The sequence below is a fragment of the Pyrgilauda ruficollis genome, unplaced genomic scaffold (genome assembly GCF_017590135.1).
Source record: "Pyrgilauda ruficollis isolate IOZ18807 unplaced genomic scaffold, ASM1759013v1 scaffold9, whole genome shotgun sequence".
NCBI classification, from domain to species: Eukaryota; Metazoa; Chordata; class Aves; order Passeriformes; family Passeridae; genus Pyrgilauda; species Pyrgilauda ruficollis.
In genome coordinates this window covers 9,515,280-9,539,272 of record NW_024531043.1, presented here as the reverse complement: position 1 = coordinate 9,539,272, position 23,993 = coordinate 9,515,280, and the positions used below count along the sequence as shown (strand labels likewise).

The 23,993-nt window shown below is 44.5% G+C and overlaps 1 protein-coding gene across 10 annotated transcripts; it reads right to left on the bottom strand.

Annotated features, from left to right (window-relative positions):
• On the bottom strand, window positions 1-23,894 carry GIT2 (GIT ArfGAP 2). 10 transcript variants are annotated; one of them, XM_041488846.1, is made up of 21 exons: window positions 23,570-23,894; window positions 19,245-19,378; window positions 18,636-18,748; window positions 17,848-17,953; window positions 17,461-17,547; window positions 16,910-17,040; window positions 16,375-16,469; window positions 15,785-15,830; window positions 14,958-15,009; window positions 14,415-14,487; window positions 13,989-14,086; window positions 13,598-13,709; window positions 13,002-13,144; window positions 12,131-12,280; window positions 10,424-10,672; window positions 8,929-9,018; window positions 6,544-6,626; window positions 6,284-6,466; window positions 4,651-4,767; window positions 2,445-2,508; window positions 1-1,680 (listed from the first exon to the last, which is right to left on the bottom strand). In XM_041488846.1, the coding sequence occupies exons 1-21, from the start codon at window positions 23,739-23,741 to the stop codon at window positions 1,468-1,470; spliced, it is 2,511 nt and encodes an 836-aa protein (XP_041344780.1). In that variant the 5' UTR covers window positions 23,742-23,894; the 3' UTR covers window positions 1-1,467. The 10 variants fall into 10 exon arrangements, with proteins under 10 accessions (XP_041344780.1, XP_041344781.1, XP_041344783.1 ...); XM_041488847.1 differs by having other exon boundaries at window positions 14,958-15,006; XM_041488851.1 differs by having other exon boundaries at window positions 1,544-1,680; window positions 4,622-4,767.
• Window positions 23,895-23,993: the final 99 nt, after the last annotated feature.

Below are 23,993 nucleotides of genomic sequence, written 5' to 3'. Positions count from 1 at the left end.
CTCAATGTATTTAATTAATTGCCAGTTACATGATTTTGAAGTAGGTTTGCAGTTTTAATCCCAGCCTGCCTCTGCTGTCTGGCTAGAGCTGCTTCTGGGGTTCAGAAGGGCAGAAAGGAAATAAAACACCACAATGAAGAACATTAATTTACTGGGCTGTCATCTCCTCTCTCCATTCCTTCCCTCCCTCAGACTCTGAGAGACAGACAGCACCAGGAATCCAGCAGTGCTATGGCACTTTTATGTCCACACAAACACACCATGGCTGGCTCCTGGGCAGGGACAAGACACTTCCAAATTGGACAGAGGCAAAAATCAGTGATTTCCTGCACCACCTAAAATTCAGACTCCCAAAAATATTCTCAATTTTTAAATTAGGGACTGACACACTTCTGTGAACTGTTATAGATGAAGAAACCTGGAGCAAACATGGCCATAGGGGCCAGGCAGCCTGGCAGGGGTTATTCAGCAAGTTGTCAAATTTGTAAAGATTTGCATAAAAAACTTAGGAGATACGAGAAATATGTTCACATTTGGATATGTTGAGGTACAGAGGTTATGTGCTGTGGCAGACACAGCTGCTTTTGCACTGGCACTCTTCTAACTTCCTTTTTTTTTTGTTAATAAGCACAGAAATCTTTAGTGAAATTGCATCTGGAGTTACTGAGAAATGCTGCTGCAAACAAGACGGTGCCTCAAAGATGACAGAAAAATTCTGCAGGAAACTTAACAATGAATTACTAACTCAGAAACAAAGGATAATATTTTAACCACTAATGCCCTAAAATAACATCAAACATATATATTAATGGCATAGTGACAACTAAAAGAAATAACTACTAAGTTTCAAATTCCTTCCAAAACAGATAAAGTGACAAAGACCTTGTAGAGTTACACGTAACAAGATTGGATGCCCACAACTACTACTGGTTTAGCAGACTAAAAAAAACATATTGCACAACAGTTGATATGGGAACAGAGAACGTTGGGCTTGTACCCCGTTACCAGGACAAACCTTCTTCCTGCTGGGAGCAGTCCTGGAGCCTGGGGAGCCTCAGCCAGCAGGATCCCAGCAGGGGAGGCTCCAAGAGGGATGGAGATGCTGCTCTCCCATCCGTGCAGTGGTGTCAGAGCAGTTCCACCAGCAGGATCTGAAAGCAGAACGTGGCCCCAAGGAAACGTCTACAAGAGCTCGGTACAGCGCCGGGACATGAGAGTGGCTCGACAGCTACTTGCAACATGCTATTATCCATAACTACACTGGCAACACAGGCACAAAATAAGGCAGTGGGTTAAATTAATCATAAAATTGTTAGAAAACATGCAAAAATAATACTGAGTTTAAAAAAAAAAAAAAGTTTCTTGCCCCTTGAAGTTTTTTCCTCTTAAAAATGCGCATAGTTCCACACCTATATGTTGAAATCCAACCTTTAAAAAAAAACCCCAGAGTAAAAAGCCCCGAGTGCCTCAGTTGTTGTTCTCTTTGGTTGTGATGGTGACCAGCTGCTTGGCGGCCTTGGCGATGTCGTAGGCGCACTGGATGACCTGCTGTGTCACCAGCTGGATGTCGGGCGCGGGGCTGGGCTCGGCGGGCAGCGCTTTCCTGCACTCCGACTGCAGCCTGTAGGCGCTGGATGTCAGCAGGCGCAGGGAAGTCCTCACCAGCTCCGACTTGGGCTTCTGGGAAGGGAAAACAGACGCTGGAACAGGCAGAACAACACAACCTTTTAATTAGCCGGGAGTGCTCACAAGGGTTCTTTGATGCGGCCAAGCCCTGATTCCCCTCGTGGCAGCCGGTGGAATTTCCCTCTGCTCTCGGGGAGATCCCGAAGGGCTGCCAGGCAGCAGGCAGGGAATATTGCTCCGTGCCCTCCCTTAGGAAGTTACTCATGCTCATTTCTGGTGGCTGTTTACTGTCCCAGCCCATGTCCTGGCTCGCAGGAGGGGACAGCATGTCCAGGATGATGGGTGCAGACGGGACAGCAGCTTTGGTTCTTTCCTTGCAGTTTTGGAGAGGTGGGTAAAGACTTTACAAGAAGTTGGTCATGGGGATTTCACTCCCTGAATTTGCTGTGAGCAAACAGATCACTTTGATGGATGGATAACAGATCTAAACGTGGCTGCAGGAAAGAAATCCAGGTGATGGCACTCAGATGGAAAAGGGGGTAATGAGTCTGGTGAAATTCCCATATAACCACGCAACTCTTCATGCCAGATCCAAGCACCTCCTGTTTTGTACAATTCTTACATGTTTTACATTCAAGAGTACAATTAAAGGCCTGGACTTCAGCCTTTACCAGCTGCCACGCTAATAAATACAAAGGTGCATCATAACCCCATCATTTCTCCTTACCATTTTCATTTTGAAGTGAAATAATTTTTAATTTTCATTCTGAAGGGGAATTACACACAAGGAAACCATTCTGATGGTGGCAGGTACTTACTTTTGGGAACAAGGCTGCCATTTCTGTCACTGCCACATGTATTCTCTCGGAGCACGGTATATAGCTGCAGAAAGATGCCCTGGGTTATTCATTGTGTGGAGACTCCCCTCCCTCTTCCACTTCACTGCTCAGTGACTGCTATTCTAAAAACAACCACGTGACTTCAAGAAAAAGCAAGAACTTAACCAACAGTGCAAAATTATTTCTTAGATTTTCGTTGTTTTTCGGAGTTGGTCTGAAAGAATAACTGTCCATACTTTCTATATAAAACTTGGTCAGGAAAGTCTCCATTTGTGTGCAACTTTAGAACACCAAGATGCCTTCTTGGATTAATTAATATCCAGTAAACAGACAAGGCAGAGCTCTCACACACATGCATCCCCAAACTACCAACTGTATCCACAGTCTGTGAATTCTAAATATTCACTAACTCTGATGAGTTAGTTAATAAAACAAAGGCAGATTCCATGAATCCTCACAGATTTCACTTCTGATTTATATACCAAATGAATACTGGTCTGTTCAAAATAGAATTATTTACCATAAACTGCTGTGAATAGTGAAGTGTTAGTGTGCTCTCTCACAAGTCTCATTTCAAAAGACTCTTATGCTAAAACTGAGTCTTTGAAGCATAAGTTAGTTCACATGATCCAATCTTAAGCAAGAGAATCTCAAAACTCACAAAGCATTCAAGAAAACTATTCAGCATGTGTGGGTTATGGTAGGTCAGTGCCCTTTCAAGCAAAAAGAGCCCCCAGACCCACCCCCCCATGTCATTATTGATTTGATCTTCTTGCAACACCAAAGGTGCAAAAAAATCAGTCACTTGCAAATGCACTGAGAGAAAAGCAACGCACTGGAGTCATTTTGGCAATGCAGGAAAATTGCTTTAAAAGGAGTATTTCCATGTGTCTCAAGTCACATGAGTTCTTCCAAATAAACTAAAAGTGGAGAGAGGTCTTCCAAGTTCACCACAATTCCCCTTCCGCTGTGGAGTTAATGATTAATCTGCTCCCTGCAGCCACAGTGACCAGCACCCACCTCATTAAAAAGTCAATTTACTGATTAAACCCTTCACTAACAAGGCAGAGAAAGCCCTGAGAATAACCTGAATGAGACACTCAGGTGAACATGTTTCACTGTATGTTCTCTAGGTCAGCTGCAAAGTTTCCAGTCTAGCCTGGAGGAATGGCTTTGGTTTGATGTCTCAACACTCACTGTGAGATGCTCTGACACTGTGTTGGGTTTACACACACTCCAGTGAGACATCAGGAAGATATTCAAGTAGTGACAGCTTGGAAAAGGAATCCCTCATTAGCAGTAAATTGTGTTAATCTCTTCCTCCAATCCTGACATTTGCTGGGTTTGAACCTGGGCAGTTCTGTTTTAAAGAGCCGCTCAGGCAAATGTCACTTTTATTTTAGGCACTAACAAATAATGTTTTGGTCAGGTTGGAAGATATCATATAAACAGACATCTTTTTTTCATGGATTTGGGATACAAATGATCTCATTTGACCCCCAGCTGTATAAACACTTGAGGGGCCTCAGCTGTCAGGTGTGAATGTTCCACCTTGGGAATGTGAAACTCCTGCTACTTTTGCAATGGTGCTAAGAAGCAGCAACCACGTGTTTTGTCCACAAAACCATAGAATAGTTTGGATTGGAAGGGATCTTCAAGCCTCAAAGATTTCTTCCGAAAGGAAGAAATTCTTCCCTGTGAGGTGAGGAGACCTTGGCACAAAGAAGCTGTGGCTGTCCCATCCCTGGAAGTGTCCAAGGCCAGGTTGGACAGGGCTTGGAGCAACCTGGGATAGTGGAAGGAGTCTCTGTCCATGGAGGGGGTAAAACAAGGGGGGCTCTAAGGTTCCTTCTAACCCCAACTATTCTGTAATTCCACAAACCAACCAAGCTGTAATTTAATTTATCTTGACAGGCAATAAAAACCAAAACAGAGACAGAAGAATACACCAGAGCCAGCTGCAGCTCCAGGCTGTGGTTCTGCTGCCCACTGATACCTACTGGGAGCTGAAGGGGTTGTGCCACACCCCTGGCTTGGAGGGGGCTGCCTGCAGTTCCCTCATCCCCTGCAGCATTTCATGCATCGCCTTCCACGACCCCGTGCGGCCGGAGAGGGAGGGAAAGAGGCAGCAGAGAGAAGGAGAAAGGACACTGTGCCTGGGAGGCAGGGACAGAGGCCAGAGTACCAGGAGGCAGGGCCGGGCTGCTGGCTGGTCAGAGGCTGCAGGGGCGCTCGCTCAGCCCCGGGGAGCCGCGTGCCGAGGCTGTGTCTGAGCTGGGATGTGCCCCCACGCTCCAAGGGCCTGCTGAGCCCATGGAGCACAGGGAAAGGGATGGGAGAGAGTGAGAAACAAAAGGGAGAAGGGGTTTCATTAATAGATGATACTCTGGCATTGCATTTTTTTTTTTTACTCTCCAGTTAGCTATGCAGCATGTGATTTCTCTGTACAACGTTCCCAGCATGAGCTTGGAGGATGTGTTATTACATCCTCAAGTGTCTCATTTTGGTAAGGAAGCATTCCCCTGTGTTAAGGAAGCCAGGGAAGAGGAAAACAAAGAACAGCAGCTTCCTCGTTCAGTGTTTTGCAAGATAACACTCATCTAAGCATAGGCAAACACCTCACTCCACGTGTGGTACAGAAAACAAAAATGCAGCATAACAGGTTTTTTAAAAACCTGATCAATTCAACAACGAAAGCCAGATATGCTGCATTGCTTCCTTCAATGATTTTTTAAAAAAATTCACAACTGTATAGTGTGATATACATAAAAACTACACTCATTTGAAGCTTCTCTGTGTGAAACAAGCACCAAGAGATTGCACTGGAAAAGGTTACACCAAGGGCAAAGAGCTCAGTACAAACACGGCAGAAGTCGTCACTCGGGTGAGAAGGAGAGGCCACGCCAGCCCTGCTAAAAATAGCAAAGTACAAGAAGGAAAAAACACAGAACAAAAGTGGCCCCATTGTTGTTCACTTCTCTGAGCCAGGCAGGAAGTGAGGGCTCAACACAAACCTCTGCTGCTTCTCCCAGGCACAGAGGGCACCGAGCTGGGGCCACAGCAGAGCCTGACCCAGCAGCCCGCAGGGCCAGGTTTGCTGGAGCCCAGAGTGTTCCAGCCCCAAAATGTGCTCACATCTGGGAATATATAACTTTGATTTACAGCCTTCTAGAAGAGCTGTGTGGAGAACACCACCTGATGATCAGCAAGGGCAGTATCACTTTTTGTAACCCACAGCTATTCTGGAAATTGTTCAGGTGGGCCAGAATTTCCCTGAGGGAGCTGAAGCTGCTGCAGCCTGATGTGCTCAGTCAGTGCTCTGCTTACTCAGCTGGCTCTGTATCTAAAACCAATAGTTCAAAATACTTTTGCTGGTACATAATTTGTACTAATACCTCAGTAGGAAAGCCAAATTCTCCCTCTTTCACAATTTGCTCCTGAAGCAAGGCTTGGTGTTATTATCACATTCTGCAGGGTGTAATTACCTATGGACATAGAGGGGTGAAGACCCAAGAAAAATTTGCAGGGAGTTTTCTGCAACACATTTGATTTGTGTCTATTACAACCCTGGTTTTGCAGCAGGACTCACAAGTTAAGGGCAGGGCAGGCAGCACTGCAGCCAGGACCCACTCACAAGGGGCTGGTCACTTGTCCCCAACTTGCCCTGTGGCACTAAGGACACCACAGACCTACACATTTTACAGGTGTGAAATAGCAGGGCTGTATTTCACTTTCACCTGTGCTACAGGTGGAAACACCTGAAGAATTTCCTTTGTTTTCTCACCAGCTCCAGAGCTTTTTCAGCTTTCCCTCCTTACCTGTCATGTTTGTTCTCCTGTGCTGCCCGCAGCAGCTCCTGGATGTTCTTGGTGATCTGCTCTGTTTTTCGGATCACATCTTCTGTGCTGGGCAGACTGGAGCTGGGGGCTGGGTCTGTGTCCTCAGGGATGGATCCCTCCCCCTGCCACACCACGCTGCGCTGCCTGCCCTTCCTGCCCGACCTGCAGGGAGCAAAGCAGGGCTTGGCCTGGGGACAGAGCAGTCCCCTGCCACCCCCAAGCTGTGTCACAGCACCTACCCCGGCTCCTCCAGCTCCACGGGGGTGGTGGGGTTGTCATAGTCGCTCTCGGACACGCTGCTCTGCTTCTCCAGCTTCGAGGCCTGCAAGGAACAGATTTACTTCAGCCTGTGCAGGAAAGAGCAGCTCTGCGCTGTGCCAGAGCCACGTGCTGTGGATTTGCTCCTTGCACAACAGCTCCTGCATTACCCTGCAGCTGCTGTGCCCATCTCCCCATGCCAGGCTGCTGCTCAGCTTGTACCCGAGGCCCTGGGCACTGCCAGCACAGCCCCACCAGCCCCTGGACACCCAGCACGGCAGGACAGACAGACAGAGCACAGCGTCCTTCCCTGCCACTGAAAATGCCCCAGGGACACACTCTGAGAGGCCACCAGGAGCAGAGGCCAAATGGAGAAGCAGCACCATGAAACAGGAGCCTGAACAGTGAATAAGAACCACTGGAGAGGGAGAGAACCCCAGAGAAAAGGAGGCCAGACCAAGAGCAGAGCAGAGGCCAGAGACCACGGTGGGGAGGCTGAATGCAGAGTGGAAAGGCCACTGCAAAATGGGAGCCCAAAACAAGGGCTGAAGACTGTGGCAGTGGGAAAGCCAAAATAAAGACAGGAGACAGAGATGGGGGAGCCCAAACTGCAGGTGGAAGACTGAGGGCATGTGTGGGACTGATGAGACCTGGAGCTCATCACAATTTGGGGCCAGAGGAGTTAAAGCCCATTGCAAAGTGAAGCCCAACACAGGGTGAGAGGACAAAGTGTGAGGAACTGAGGCCCACTGAATGCTTAATACTGGTACAGAGCTGGAAGACCAAAGAAGTGAGAGTTGTGCCCCAGAGCACGGGATGCAACAAGGGCAGGAGGCCAACCATGAGAGGGCCACAGAAAAGCAGTGTCAAAAAGAGGAGAGGGGCCAATTCCAAAGTGGAAGCTGAAATGAGAGCAGGAGGAATGCAGGGAAGCAGAGGCTGGATTGAGCTCTGTAGGCCCATTGCAAAGTGGGAGGCTGATCCCGGAGCAAAGGCTGAATGAAGAAAAGGATATCACAATGAGCTTGGAGGGCAAATCCTCAGCCAGACCCAGGATCACCACACATCTGCTTCCTCAAGTCTTCTAAAAACTGCAAAGCTTCACCCAGGTACCCAGCACGATGTGTCTGATGTCACTCTGATCACAGAGAAGCAGCTCAGGGTTCTTCACAGCCCCAACAACCAGCCCTGGGGCTCTTACAGAAACCCTGAAGTCACCATGAGGGAGTCTCCAGGGTTAAACTGTAAGGGACACCTCCAATCTGCTGATCAAATAATATTTCTGCCTCAAGGACAGACCAAAAATGTGACCAGGAACTGGTTTTCACTGGCTGAGTTTCAGTACGTTTGTTAAGCACTCATCTGATGTTAAATCCATCAATTCTTAAATGAAGCACCTGGAGTTAGGAACTCCTTTTCCATTTTAAAGTTACTCTGCACAGAAGGAAAAACCAGCATTTTCTGAACACTCCTCTCTCAGGACAGCTGGTAAAGATCAATTGTATAAGTGAAATGTATTTTGAAAATAAACTATTTTATGTAGAGTCTGACCTTTCCCCACTCCCAGGTGTACAGAGACAACAATCCTAATAAGGCAAAGCTCTACCATCTGGTCAGAAATACAAACAACAGTGATGAATTACAAGAAGAAGATACTGTGGGATCACTAATATAGAATCAGTGTAGAAGAAAAACAATCAACCAAACCCTGTGCAAGTTTCCAGTATCAGACAGCACTGCAGCCAAACCCAGATTTCCATTTGGCTAAGTAGGATATTCCCTTGAAAGTTTTTATTCTATCCCTACTTGCAAATCTAATATTTTCTGGACTAATATGTCCAAACATGGTACAGTCAAAATAAAATGGGGACAGAAGGAATTAAAAAGCAGAATCTGTGTCCTGGCAGGGAGAGACCAGAGTAAACATTTAAACCCCCAGATTTGTTATCTGTAAGGCAAACAGTCAGTCAGGACCACCTGGATTGGTGCAAGCCACCAGCCCCCAAGGAAAGAAGCTTTGAAGCTGGGCCTCATGCAGTGCTTTTAGTCAGCAGGAGAGTTGTACATTGGCTTAGAAATATCAGTGAGAGCCTGGAAAATCAGTGTCCAAACAGCAGCCAGCTTGTCTTGGGGCTGTTGTGCAGCTGAACAAGTGACCTGGAGAACTGTGCGTGGTGTTAAAGGCTGAAGATGTGAAATTAGAGAGAGGCAAGAGCCCAGAGCTGGTGGCAGCAGGAATGGAAGGGAGGAAATTCTGCTCCATGCAGGCTGGAAGGCCAGGCAGTGAGAGGGGGAAGAGAGAGGATGTGCTTCTGGGGAGATTGGCACCTCCTCCAGGGAAAAGATGGATTGGGAAGGTACTTAACCCTTCGTGTGCTCTCATCCCTCGACCAGGAAAGCGTGGAGGGGAAGGAAGGTAGAGATGAAGAGGAGGTCACAAACGCACTCCTCCCGATCTGAAAATGGGAAAGAGAAAAACCAAAACCAAAACACAAACAAACTCTTAACTGAAATCAAAGGAACATTCTTAAAACCATGGAGAAGACATAAAGCAAGAATGATTTTGAGAATCTGGCTTAGGCTGAGGGGACTTAATTCTTTCAAAATACAATTGAATTCATGCTTATTCTAATACTGAGATTCCAGAGGTGCCAAATTCCATGGAGAACAAAAAAATTCACCACATGCCAAATTAACTAACTCCACAAAACAAATCAATGCTTCAGAACTGCTACTGCTATCCAAATTTCCACCCAAATGACCATAGGACCTATACAAAGCACTGTCACATTTTGCAAACACTGTCACACACAAATGAATTCTGACATTTCTTGCTGCCAGAACTGCCATCATATCAACATGACAATATAATTTAAAATTATCTAGATTTCAGAGCTTAAATTAATTTCATTGAAGGTGGGGATTGATTCCCTTGGTGCATTCAACTGTCTTATGTGGAATGTGCATGGAATATTTGCTCTCCCTCATGCCAAAGGTAACTTCAAAATACATTTTAAAGGTCTTAATAATTTGACTGGAAGGAAATAAAAGACATTGCTACTAAGAGGGAAAGATATTGTCAAAAATCCACACATTTTCCATGTGTGTCTAAAAGATGCTGTCCTGTATTGCAGCCCACAGGGCAATCTATGAAGATGAAACAAAAAATTAACTGTGCTAATTAATTACATGCACTTGTTAATTAAATGCACTAGTGTGTGGTGGGTCACTTCTGTAAAGTGTGAACACTTCAGTGCAAAATCCCTCTGGCCAACAGAGAACTCCCTCTTCACTTCACACAGGAAAATACTAAACCAGAAGAATCTGCTTGACTGGCAGATCTAAACCATCTCCAGCCTCCAGTTCCAAATTCAGAATAAGAAACTGGTAGTCTGGGGAAAAGTTTTCAACTTTATTTTATTTTTTCAAGGTGGTTATGAAGTTCCACAAATTGGTACCTGCATGTTTATGTCCAGAAATACATAAACTTCACCTACCTTCTTGGAATATTATTTCCCCCTCCCTTCCTGGTTTTCAGACAATCACATATTGATATTTTATATCTATATATAAATATATGTATCAATATATATATCTATATATAGTGTGGTTAAAAAACCAGCTGAGCAGAAGCCAAAAGCTCCAGTTTCCATATTCCAGAGCTGCTACAGCTTCTGCTTTTCAAACCAACAGGCTCCTGCAGACATGTTAATACAGCAAACATGAACAATTCTCACAGTTTTATCCCCTCTGGGTTTTTTTTTCCCCTCTGAGGCAGAAGCTGAGTGAACGAGCAGCGTCGGAAGAGACAGGAAAGCTGAACATGAGAGGCAGTGCAGAAGCAGCAGCAGTTTTACTCACGTGTGGAGGGAAGGGCTGCAGCCTGGTGATGTTTTCCTCTGGGTAGGTGACCTCCCCCATGGGCAGGTAGGGCTTCTGCCCCGAGCCAGTCTCGTACATGGACATGGGCCTGCTGCCCCGGGCCGACGGGCGCCGCTTTAGGGAGGAATTGCTGCTGGGGTCTGGGTACTCAGAACCACTTTGCACCTGATAGATATTGGTTGTGGCCTGTCTTCTGAGGTTGGTATTTTCACTCTGTAGAGTTTGGAGCTGAAAGAAATGTTTAGCAGTGGGATTTGGTTTCCTAAGAGCAAGTGCCAAAAGCAAAGCGACCACGCGACACTCGCTTGTCAGCCGTACCAGAAAATCCAGGTACTGCTGCCTGGGGGTTCATTTCTTTATCAAAATCTACTTGAATTGCTTGGTACCAGCACAGAAACACCTTTATTCCAGATCTGGAAATATTTAGGTGCTGGTTTCCAGCAGCTGCAGGGATGTAAACTAAAGTTAGGTGTTAAAATTGGCTGCTGTAGTTCAAAAACACACGACCCATTCCCTCCAGCCTGCTCTACTGCACAGGAATCCTGGGATAGAATGAGGCTGTGGGGGAAGGACTGCCAACACAACAGTTTTCCAAGCAAAGGGATTCATTGCAGCAGCCAATACAAGGACTTAGAAGACTTTAACATAAGGCCAGTGAAATCTGACAATGCCAGAACTGCAGCACAAACACCAGAGGCAGCACAAAGGAACTTGAGCTTGCTCTGCAAAGCAAGGAGAAAGTTCAGCTTATGAAAATTAGGCATCAGCTATTGCTATCTAAAAGCCAACAAGAAAGCATTTTAAAGCTTATTATTATTATGTACTTATTTGATAGAGAAAATGTACCAATTCTGATTATTTTGTGTACTTGGAGTAAGTTTGCTATATTAACACATCGGAAAGAAAAGATGAAGTGAAGAAAAACTGCAGGACAGCAAGAATCTTCCTTCTGCTACACCATGAAAATATCCTAAAGCCTCATTAATTCATAGGCCCCAAAGGAGTTTTTTTTACCCTAAATGATTATATCTGTCTAAATAAACCCAATGTACATGAAAAATTAATTCAATTGATGCAAGAGAAATGCTGAAACCAGTACAAGCTGTGGAAAGACCAAGGAAACACCCTGAGATCTCCCAGTGTTCACCATTCCAAAAGAACAGAACTGGCACTTAACAGACAAGGATATTCCAATTAATCTGAGGGCAAGCAGCCAGCCCTTTCTAGTTTTAGTCTAGTTTTATCCTATCTTTCAGACAGGATAGTGAACTCAGATATAAATTGTCTTTTACCCCACAAAATATAGGTAAGTGCACACACACAAGGTGTGCTGACACTTGATTCCTCATTGTTTAAAGCTGCTTATATTGAAGCAAGACAGCAAAAACACCCAAGACTTGCAACAACTGTCCTGTCACTTGGAAAACTGATGTTAAAGTTTTGACATAAGTTCAAATAATCCTCGTGATTTGCAGGGCTGGACCACCACCAGCACCATGAAAAAACAAGATTTAAACCATGTGCTGCACATAAATATTTATAGTCTCATGTCTGATCCCAAAGCAGCTCCACTTCAAAATGAGTTCTCACTATCCTAATACTGGATTATTTCATCCTCAGTTCCAGCAGTTTTATTCTGACAATTTCAGATACGCCAAGAGCTGGAGGGAGGGGCTCCTCTGTTACCTTTTTCTGCATAATCCTCAGCTCATCACTCAGGTTGATGTTCACTTTCATTAACTGCTGAATCTTCACCTCAGAAGCCACCAAGGCATTTTTAACCTGCATATATTCCTGGGCTGTCACTGGTCCATCTGACAAGTCTGAATCCAAGCTCTAGGAAAAAAAGGAAGAGAAAAATACTTACACCATTAAGAAGAAGAAAACAAGATAATGAGATTTCAACAGCTTTTCATGTACTTACTTTAAAGGCATCACAGTTCAAATGAAGTTGAAATTAATAAAATCCATTAACCATAATCATTTAAAGTCCTCTAGAAAATCAATCAGCTCTTAGCTCCTCCAAAAACATTTGCATCAGCATTTTAGTGATAAAATACTCTTTTATAAGGGTTTTTTAAAATATGCAATAAGGAACTGCAAAGTTATGAAAGACAGACTGCTAAATATCCAGTGTGCATTTCCAGAGAAGATTAAAGTAGAACCACCAGGTTTTACTGCCCTTTGATGCCATTCTGCATTATTCCAGGAATGGTTTAACTCACTTGGACACCATTGGTCTGCTTTGAGTATTTCTCCAGTAAGAAGCAGTAAATGTTTGTGAAATACCATGGAATCACTGATTTAGAGCTTTTTGGCAGATCCAATTATTTAATCTATCAATTAAATCTGTATCTTGTCTCCAGCCATACATATTACTTTTCTAAGAGGCTTTTTTTTTTTTTTACAATAAAAATTCCTTAAGAAACAACATTTAAGAAAGTTCATAGACATAGACATGATTACAAAATTAATTAAAATATTAATTTTCTGATAATTTATGCAAATTACCTTTATTAATAACATTTGGGGGGGTGTATCACTATTTCAATCTTACCTTCTGCCTGTTTGATTTAGCTGCATTTGTTTCCAGATCTGTATCTTCATCTGAAGCAACACTGTCATAATCAGGCTGGTCATTGTCCTGGCTTTCACTGCTGTGCTGATTGCTGATTGATTTCAGTATCAGCTCCACATTTTCTGCAGATCAACACATGAAACACATACTAGTAAGTCTGGAGAAGAAATAGAAGTTCATAATTTGGAAAAAATTCAATTTAGATCCACCTAGGAGGAATGAATGATTACTGTCCAAAACTTCAAAGTATTAGGATTTTGTCTTTTTATTTCTTCTAAGTGTTTAGGCAAATTAAAATAAGTGGTGAGAATCCTTTAGCAGCTTAATAGAATTCATATAAATTTAAAAAAACCTAACAGACTACATTGGACAAATGGATGTCAGCATGCAAATGAAAAATACAGGGAAATATTGAAAGTAAAAAAGATTTTTTTTTTTGTATTTTGCCTCCAGAGGGAAAAATATATAAGAAAACAATATATAGATCTCTCTCATAATTCAGCTCTGCTGAGGGGCTCTGGGAGTGATTGAACTACTTAAGAAGTGCCTGCAAAGGAGCTGACAAGCTCACTCACCTTTGGAACCAGTGAGAGAATTCCCCTGTTGTCTTCGTTTGGCATCACTTAAAATGTCTATAACCAGTGTAGCAAACTCGTGGGCATTAAATCGAGCCAGTTTCTGCCTTCCCTAAATACAGAATAATGCAGAGGAAAGAAAAGTACATCCTGTATCAGAAGAACAGCAGAGTCCCCAGGAAAAACTAGAACTACACACTTGGTGTGGACTGTTCAACTACATTTTTATTGCAAAAAGTGTGATTTAAAAGGGAAATGTGAAACTATTTTAACCTCCTTCCAAGTAGATGCAAGTCTTCTACAATAATAAAATGCAGTAAAGCAATATTAATTAGGCCAACTTAATTACCTGGGCTGTTATATCATTTTTTACAGTATTAAAATTGCATACCTGATTCCTGGTTGAGGAATATTCAGGGTTTACAGGAAGAAAAGGGACCACAGTGGTCTCTGTCACGAGTGTGCTGTGGTTCTGAGTAGCAAGCCAAACTGCTCCAGAGGGAAAAAAAAAAGAAGAGGGAATAACCTTCCTGTACTGCTTGACAGTATTTCTTTGTCAAATAAAAGACTGCAATTTCAAACACAAACACAATCAATTCAGAGGAAAGCTTTTCCCCAGAGGGTTCTCTACTTTGTGGAAAACACAAGATTTTTTTCAATTAACATCCCCTTCAGGCAATGCAAGACAAAGAAACTCTCCTCAGCAGTAACTGCTGAATACAGAAGCACTTGAACAGAACATGTGCTTGGACTGGAATCTTGTATGTAAAGTGACAATCCAGACTTGTTTTATTTCATTCCAGAAGGTCTCACTCACCTGCATCTGTTTCCCTTCTGTCAACTTCATCATACACATCCATGGCAAGTTCTTCAAATAAGTGGTTGCTTAGCTAAGGGTAGAGGAGAATAATTACAGTTTGAAAAGAAATGAAACCCAGCAAGATCTCTGATAACAGAAAATAACAGAGAAAATGTAAGAGCACAACTCTGCTCTTTTCTCCAGCCTCTGTAATCCACAGAAAAGCTCCTTTCTCAGCCTGCACAGGCAGCAGAAATGCATGACCACCCCATTTCTAGGTACAGAAACAACCATCCTCTTCTACATTCCTTTCTTGGTCAATGGATTTCTTTTTCCTCTCCCATCTGATCACAAGAAGACCTTTTGTGTTTGGGGTGAGGCAGAGGCACTGTGGGAATGAGGTACCAAATGGCACTGGAGATGTGACCTTCAGTGAACAGTGAAGGCTCACAAAATATTTGTGGTTCAAGCTGCTCCTACAACAGATGGGTCAAGAGATACTTGTGCTAGGGAGCCTGAGAGATGAGAGCTTGCCACATCTAGAAAAGGAGTTTTACTTACAGACTGAAGCTTCTTCTTGGCTGCTTTTGCCAGTTCTGATACATCCAGACTGCTATGAAAACAAGAAGTGATCATTACATCTACAGCATTTCATGGCTTCTACGTATCAAAATTCTACATTTTGGTAACTCAGTGGTTAAAGTGTCACTTTTACCTCCCCTAGTATTTCAGTATTTTTATCATTGTGTTTAATACACTGATGTTATTAATACTGCTACTATAACATCACAATTAGCATATTATTAAGCTTTCTTTTTAAAATTAAAACAAAACAATACCAAAAATTCTTTGGAATATGGATACCCACAGGTTTTTACCCACACAATTTTTAAGTTACTGAAGTTTTTCACACAAGTTTTGCAAGCAGGAGGTTGGACAGTGATTTACTTACAGCCGTCTTATTTCCAATTGCACAGCAATAAAAGAGGAACAGGAACTTAAAATTAGTACTTGACACTTCTTAGACAAATCTGATTTCATTGATCACAACCAAAAGTTACAAGCATTAAAATACCAGAAAAATACTCAATTGGTCCTTAAATTATTTCCACAATCTGTTTCCTAGGAATTCCCCATGTGTGTTCCCTCCCCAGAAACATCTCACCTTCTCTCTGCATTTTAATAAATACTGTTCTATAATTTTCTGACTTTGTTGATATCCCAATATTCTTTTTATGAAAAAAAAGCTTTCAAGACTAATAAAGGCACACATAAAAAAGTTAGAATAGCAACAAGCTTAAAAGGTGTTTCAGACAGGAAAGAAAACTTAATTATTAGGGTTTTTTAATTCTGATGTTTTCAGACATGTGATGGAATCAGCAACTTACCTGTCTGCCATCTGAGGTATAACAAAGTGCTGCCCATTTTTGTGCTCTAGAATTGAAAACAAATTGCACTTTACTAGGTTGGTACTGGCCTACAGTTTTCAGTAACAAGCATCAGGCAACACTAAGTAATTTATCTTGCATGTAATTATTCAATTAAGGCTTGTTAGTTGTATTGAAATTCCATTAAAAAAAAGGAAATTAAGTTCTAACACAGGTACCTTTATGGTTAAAAAGCTGTAAGTGTCCTTGTGTTCAAAAGGCACCCACTTAACAGAACACTCCCCTGCTGTTGCACTTCAATTAGAAGAAACTACTTGGAAGAGTTTCTACAGTATATAAAGAACATGTATTTGTGGAAAACCAGGAAGGAATTTTGTTTTTAATTTCTGTCTATTTAAAACTCTGCAGTTTTATCCCAATTTTAAATGTATCATCCCTAATCATACATCTTATACTTTCTTTGGTTATCTGTAATTTATTTGACTATTTGGAAGGGTTACAAAAAGTGCAGTGCACAAATATGACACAGCAGAGTCTGAATGTCCTGTAAATGACAGTGACAGGTCTGAGGGGGCAGGTGTGCTGCTCACCTGGTTTCCTGCCACAGAGGTAGAAAGCCAACCTGTCTGTGAGCTCGTACTGGATCTCCACCAGCCTCTCTGCCAGCTCGTGGTGCCCCCCTTGCCTGCTCACACACAGGGACAGGGGGCAGTCAGTGACACACAGAAATGGTCAGACACATTTAGTACAAGCCAACACTGCACTGCTTGGTGCATCAACCCATCACAGACTCAGCCCAGTTCCACCCCATGTGCCCCAACCCATCTCTGCAGTCTGGGACATTCCAACAGCAATTCCTGAGCAAATCCTCACTCTTGGAGCCTGAACTTGCAGAAACTCTTCTCTAATTAATTTCCTGTGAGCTGCTAGATTGGCACAGCCTGTGTCATTGGCATCATAGCTGATGTCACAGGCTGTGATCTGATGAAAATACTTATTCCTCATTTTTATTCATTCACTCTTTCTGGAAAAAGTATTATTAGCATTTAGCAGACAAATTATTTCAGGACAGAAACATATCTTAGCAGGTCCATTGTGTGATTTATGGCTATCAGAGACTCCCACCTTGCATAATCAATTGGAGTTTTCCCATTGGAATCTTGTGTGCCAGGATCAGCACCATAAACTGCCAAGAGTTCTGCTTGCAAAGTCTGTCCTGCCTTAGCAGCAACATGCAGTGGGGTGTTTCCTTTCTCCTGCAAGACATTAAGGAAAAGTATCTACTTAACCAAAAGGTCTGAGTAGAAGATTGAAATATAACATGAATCAGCTGAAATGAGTGTAAATAATATGAACTAGAATTGATTGTATATCATCAAAATAATGAAAAAAGGGCTCCTACAGGATGGAAGAAGTTGGCTTGAGCTCCTAAGGAGAGCAGTCGCAAACAGGTCTCCAGATTCCCTGTCCTCACACTGGAATGGAGTTGCTGAAAAAGACAGCAACATGCAGTGGGGTGTTTCCTTTCTCCTGCAAGACATTAAGGAAAAGTATCTACTTAACCAAAAGGTCTGAGTAGAAGATTGAAATATAACATGAATCAGCTGAAATGAGTGTAAATAATATGAACTAGAATTGATTGTATATCATCAAAATAATGAAAAAAGGGCTCCTACAGGATGGAAGAAGTTGGCTTGAGCTCCTAAGGAGAGCAGTCGCAAACAGGTCTCCAGATTCCCTGTCCTCACACTGGAATGGAGTTGCTGAAAAGGAAGCAGAATTGTATTTAACACACTGATTCAGCAGGTATTTTTCAGCCATGCTTTGAGAAACAAGAGCATGCAGATTTCTCACTACAGCTCTTTTGTGTAAAGGGTTTTCTCCAAGTTCACCTCAATTAATGCCTCTCAATCATCACGTCCAGTGATAACCACAAAAAAGGGGCTTCGAGCTGAAGTCAAGCTTTTATTTATTTATGTGATAGTGCAGAAAACCAGAAACAGTTAAGCCAAAAGCAAGCAAGGGAAGCCAGTGAGATTTGTGCTGTCCCAGGAGGCACTGACCTTGCTGAGATCCTTGGCAGTGACACTGTCGTCCTCCCGGCATGGCAGGCGATGCACAAACGCTAACATTTGATATTTAGCTCTGATGAACTCTGCTTTGTTGGGACTGCAAAGAGAAATCCAGGCAACAAGAAGGGACAGGAAAGAAATATCAGTGTTTTCATAAGTAATACAGATGTTCCAGAAAAAGAAAAATTTCACAAGTGAAGACTGAATCAGAGATTTGCGTGTTGCTGATGGCAAAGTTAGGCATGGAAAAATATTTTCATTAAAAAACAACCCAGTGCAGATTGTCTGACTATACAGAGAAAAAGTCTGTTACAACCATCAAATATCTGCAGACTGTAGCATGTGGTGTCTCTTTCTTAAAAGAAATACAGACTTTAAAATCATGCCAACTTAAGATATATACTTACTCTACACAGTTATTTACATTTTAAAGTGAAGCACACAGTCAGGGACAAAAGTCTCTTAACTTTTATTTAATTCCTCAACCAAACTCCATTTTGTTGGCAGCACTGAGTTAAATGAAGCATATGACAAAGAAAAGTCTTTTGACTAAAGTGCAAGCACAGCTCCTCACTATTCAACAGGAATCAATAATTCAAAGAATTCAAGCACTGTATTCCTATTTCCCCTATAAATATTAAAAAAATTAATACTTGGAAATAAAATAAAAGAGTGACTACCAAACACACAGAGGTTCCTATGGATTCCTTGTTGCCCTGTCACTGCTGAATAAAACAATCCCACTTCTCTAAGATAACAATTCTGCATTTCCCACTTACTGCACTTTATCCTGCGGGCTGGCCTTGCGCCGCCCGCTCATCACGGAGGCAGGGTCCAGCAGGGAGTGCTCCCAGATGGAATTAGCACCATTGTTGTACAGAGTTTCCACCATCTGAAAGCCAGAACACACAGATATTTTGCTGTTGGCTGCATTAATCAACTATCTGTAATTATTTTCAAGCAGGTATCAAGCCAACAGATTCCCACTCTGTGTGCCAGCACCAGTAACCAGCTATTATAACTGGGCATGTCTTTAGGATATTATGATGTGGAATTTAGTGAGAACCCCCTTAAATCTCTCTGCTCTTCCCAACAGCACCTACAATGAAAAGAAAATTCAGGTTGAAAAAGATGTACTGTGGAATTTCTTTCATAGATGTACTGTGAAAGTTGAAAGTGATCTTCCAAAGCAAAGTCATCAAATTCAAAATGAAAAGATAATTCTGACTTTAGTGGTCCACAACAAAACAAAAAGAAATAAAATGAGAATAACTTAGAAAAGCAAAGCTTAAAAGGACGACCCCTCGCAGAAAAAGGTTTAGTGATTTAAGTTACATTAAAAATCACTGTATCTGGTTTCAATGGAGGAGAACAGTTTTCCTCTGTACCTGCAGCAGTGTTGGAGGCCACGGGGTGTGTTTGAGATGCCTCACTTGGGAGATGTGACGGCCCAGGCTCCTGTGCACACTGCAGCACTCATCACAGATCAGGATCCCCCTGTTTATGGATGCCCAGCAAGGATCTGCAAAAGGAGCCATCCATTATAACACAGGAAGCAACACGGCCTTGGATTGCAAAAGCAGAGTCTAAAATGAGCAGCTCTGCATTTTAACCTTCCCTGCTTAGCCACTGTGTGAGCCTGTGAATGTCACAGCCTTGCTGGGGCTCTGGATGCTGGGAAAATGGGAAACACCAGTCCTGGCACTCATGGGGGATGTGGCATTCCAAGGACAGGGAGAAGATCTGCAGTGGAAATTTGGGGAAAAGCCCCACTGTTTGCAGTTCTTCTTGTGGAAATACTTGCCTTTCTAAACATAACAAAACATTGAATTTATCACCACCTTGAAGTGCTTTACTTGTTATTTTGTGGACTCCCACAGTTGTATTCCTAACAACAGTGCCTACTTGCTCTTTGAAAAAAACTCTGGATATTTTTTTAAACTTGTCAAAAAATACCTTTTAAAATAACAAAATCTACACACAAAGTTGCCACAGCACTCAGCCTTTCCCCCTACTACTCAGTTTTCAGTTCTATAACAATGCCTTTTAAATTTCCACATTGAATAATAAAAACACACAAGAGTGTCATAATAAAAAAGGACACATATGTGCCAAGTCAAAGGCTCAATAAAATCCAGAATTCTCAAGCAAAATAACTTCATCTCATAGCAGATATGAACTCAATCATCTTACAAGCAGCCCAGAAAGAAAACTGATGGGAAGTGAAGTAGTAAATAATATATATGAGCTACAACATCAAAAGGCATAAAATCAAGTAGGAATGGTGGATTAGGTTAAAACAATAAATGCCTACAGGACACCAAACAGGTCCCTCAGCTGCTCAGAGCTCAGTCTCCAGAAGAAATGCCAATTTCTGTCAGTGACACGTGAAACTCAACGTGCCAGAACCCTGCAGGAACAGGCAACTGAGCAGCCAGACAGAGCTTCAGACCTAGCACATCCCATGAGAACAAAAAAGGAAATCAAGATCTCTTTTATTTTGGAAAAATCTTAATTTCAAATGCAGAGATGAGTCTGAGGCCAAATAAGCGAGTACAAGGCTGCCTGGTATTTGATGAGAGAACTTCTGAGTCCTGTCAGAACACATCTGAGCACTGGTGCATCATATGGAAAAGTCTCCTCTGACCCACACAACAAATGGACTGAATCCCTGCAAACAAGATGTGATCACAGGTTTCTGAGCAGAGTTGATGATCTGGGTGTGCTGCTGGCAAACCTGTCCGAGCCATGAGGGACAGCAGCATCTCCTGACCCACCAGAACCAGCCCAGAGCCAAATTAAAGCAGGTGAAATAAGAAAAATAATCAATTTGTTAAACAACAAATTACAACAAGCACATTGAACTCCCTGTTAAATTATTCCATTATTTAACAACTTTGATTTCCAAGAAGAAAAAGAGCAGCAATGGAGTGACATGAATTCATGGCAACCTAATGACCCAAACCGAGGCAGCCTTCCAGATTAATGAGCCTGGTCCTTTCTTGTTAGAGACAGCCTCATCACACAGGGATGGGATCCTCAGGGATCCCTTCCCTTGCCCATTCCCAGGCTGTTTGTGAGCATTGCTCTGCATTATCAGCAGTCAGCACTGGGGGTTTTCTTTACCTGCACCTCAACACCCAATGCTCCTGGATATTTCAGGTGTAAATTTAATGCAATGAAGTATCTGTCCTGGAATTTGAGTAATTTTTAAGAGAGACATAATTATGGACTTGATCAGAATATGTTTAAGCCAGTATCAAAATACACAGAATCCCACAATCACTGAGGTTGGAAAAGACCTCCAATACTGAGCCCAACCTGTGACTGATCATCCCCTTGTCACCAGCCCAGAGCACTGAGTGCCACGTCCAGCAATTCCTTGGACATCTCCAGGGATGGGGACTCCAAACCTCCCTGGGCAAGCCCTGACCACCCTTTCCATGAGGAAATTCCTCCTGCTGTCCAACCTGACCCTCCCCTGGCACAGTTTGATGCAGTTTCCTCTCCTCCTGTCCCTGTTCCCTGGGAGCAGAGCCTGACCCTCCCCAGGCTGTCCCCTCCTGTCAGGAGTTGTGCAGAGCCACAAGGTCCCCCCTGAGCCTCCTTTTCCCCAGGCTGAGCCCCTTTCCAGCTCCCTCAGCTGCTCCTGGTGCTCCAGCCCCTTCCCAGCTCCATTCCCTTTCCTGGACATGCTCCAGCCCCTCAATGTCTGTCTGGAGCGAGGGACCCAGAGCTGGACAAAGCAACTGAGGGGCCTCAGTGTCCAGCTCAGGGGTGGCCACAGCCTGGCCCTGCTGCCCACGCTGGTTTTGATACAAAGGACAACTGGGGAGAAGCTGCAGGGCCGGGCAGGCGCTTTCAGGAACCTGCAGGGTGGTTCAAAACAGGAAGCGTGAGATGAAGACAAACCCGGCCCTGGGTTTGAGAAGTGAGCCTGCCTCGGGATAGGAAGTGCAGCACAAGAGCTCCTGTAAGATCACCCCGAGTCAAAGAAAACCCTCCACACCCTGCAGAGACAAAGGGGGCATTGATGAGCTTCCAGGGGAAGCAATAATTAATGCAGGTGCAGCCCCCAGGTCTCCTGACACAGCCCCCTGCAGCCAGGGACAAACCCTCTGGTTTAGCTAAAGGAAGGGGTTGATTGGTTTTATTTACAAAAAGATTAAATTGAGATTTCTTTATATATGTGGATAAGCCAGCAGATTTCTAGTAAATAAGGAAAGAGCTGGCAGTGCTCTAATGTCACGATAAAAGGAAAGGTTACAGGATTACCTGACAGTGATTCTGATACCCCCAGGAGCTTAAGGAACACAATTCACACAGCTTTATCTCCGAGTCACAACACTCCTGAGGTGTGCAAGCACAGATAGGCTACCTTGTGTGATAGGGAAAACTGCCTGCCTGAGGGATGCCAGCTCCATTTATTGTAAAACCAAATTTCTACAGGGATACAAGCAGAATCCAGGCTAGTTTGGGTTGGAGGGAGCTTAAAGCTCACCCAGTTCCAATCCCTACCCCAGGCAGGGACACCATCCATTATCCCAGGCTGCTCCAAGTCCCACCCAGCCTGGCCTTGGACACTTCCAGGGATGGAGCAGCCACAGCTTCTCTGGGCAACCTGTGCCAGAGCCTCACCACCCTCCCAGGGAAGAATTCTTTCTGTAAAAAGAAGAAAGTAACTTCCTGGAAGTTAATTTGGAAGTTTTACAAATTTTTTAAACATAACTCAGATTGAATAAAAGTTGTTCTCCTTTCTCCCACATCCTATCTTCTCCCAATTCAAGTGTTATCTACATTACACAGACATCTACATTATACCCGTAATAATAATGTATTATTACATTAGTGTTTTAATTCATTTCAGTACGTGCATAATTAATTAATTATGGGAAGAACCTGCCCAGAACACAAACAGCAAAAACTAGAGAGAAAAGACACAGAGCTGATAAAATAAAGCAGGACGGTTTTAGATACAAGAGCAGCAGAACTACAGATAGTCAGGAGACGCAAGAGTCCTTCTAAACACAAAATCTGTTTCCATTCGCTCCCAAACTGATCTGCAGTGGGATACGTGTCAGCCCAGAGCAGACACTGCTCCCTGAGCGTCTCCAGACACCTCAGCACAACTTTCCTTGGAAGTCCCAACCCCGGCCGTGGGACAACTCGCAGTTTACCTCCCCCGGCGCTGGGAACTCGGGGTGGATGCAGAGCTCCGAGCCCAGCCCAGCTGCCCCGAACAGCCCGCTCCCTTCCAGGGACACATTCCCACCCCACGCCCTCCTCCCACCTTGCAGCCCCGGGACTGGAAGGTGGATTTCTGTCAGCTTTCCTCCTTCCTGAACTGGGCAGCTCGGCGTTTCCTCTCCCGCCGGAGATCTCCGGGACGTTGCCGGAGCTCTGCCCGCGCCGGGCTCGGGAGGGGCGGCGGTGCCGGCGGGACCCGGACACCCGGACACGGAGTTACACCCCAGCCCTGCGAGTGTCCCAGGCCAGGCTGGACGCGGCTAGGACCAGCCCGGGCTCCTGGAAGCTGTCCTGCCCATGGGATTTAAGGTCCCTTCCCACACAAACCATCCCGCTCCATCACAGGTGCAGCGGCGGCCGCTCCGGGGCGGTGACACTCCCGGGCCAGCGGCGCCCTCACGGCCCCCAGCCCGAGAAGGGTCGGCGGGACGAGCCCGCGCGGTGCCGGTGGCGGTGCCGTGCCTACCCTGAGCGCTGCAGTCGGCGCACACCTCGCTGCTCCTCAGGCGCTTCGCCATCGCGGGACCGGCGGCAGCGGCGGCAGCGGGGCCGGTAACGGGCCCCGCCAGCCCCGGGCCGGCCCCGCGCATGCGCGCCGAGCCGCCCTGTGCCGCTCCCCGTGTCGCCCGTGCTGCCATCTTTACTGCTGGCACCGGCTAGCCTTCAACTCAGCCCTGGTTCAGCGGCGCAGCACTGAGCGCTCCCGCCCGGTGCTGCGGCCGCCTGCCTGCTGCGCCCTCTCGGAGGGGTGGCGGGGCTTCATAAGCCTGGCGAAAGAGGCCTCTGTGCAGCGAGCCCTGCCCTCACCCGCCATGGCGGGCGGGCGAGCGAAACCAAGGCCGGGCGAAGGCGGGGTGAGAGCAGCCGGCGCTGAGCGCTCCCCCCGCGCG

Bases quoted from the DNA above. Each gene is read 5' to 3' on its own strand.
- GIT2 (XM_041488846.1), bottom strand. From the start codon at position 23,741: ATGGCAGCACGGGCGACACGGGGAGCGGCACAGGGCGGCTCGGCGCGC. The intron at 13,145-13,597 runs GTGAGTGAGCTT...GTTGATCTGCAG, and splicing joins TTCTCTCACTGGTTCCAAAG to AAAATGTGGAGCTGATACTG. The intron at 4,768-6,283 runs GTAAGGAGGGAA...TGGGCTCAGCAG, and splicing joins CAGGAGAACAAACATGACAG to GCCCTTGGAGCGTGGGGGCA.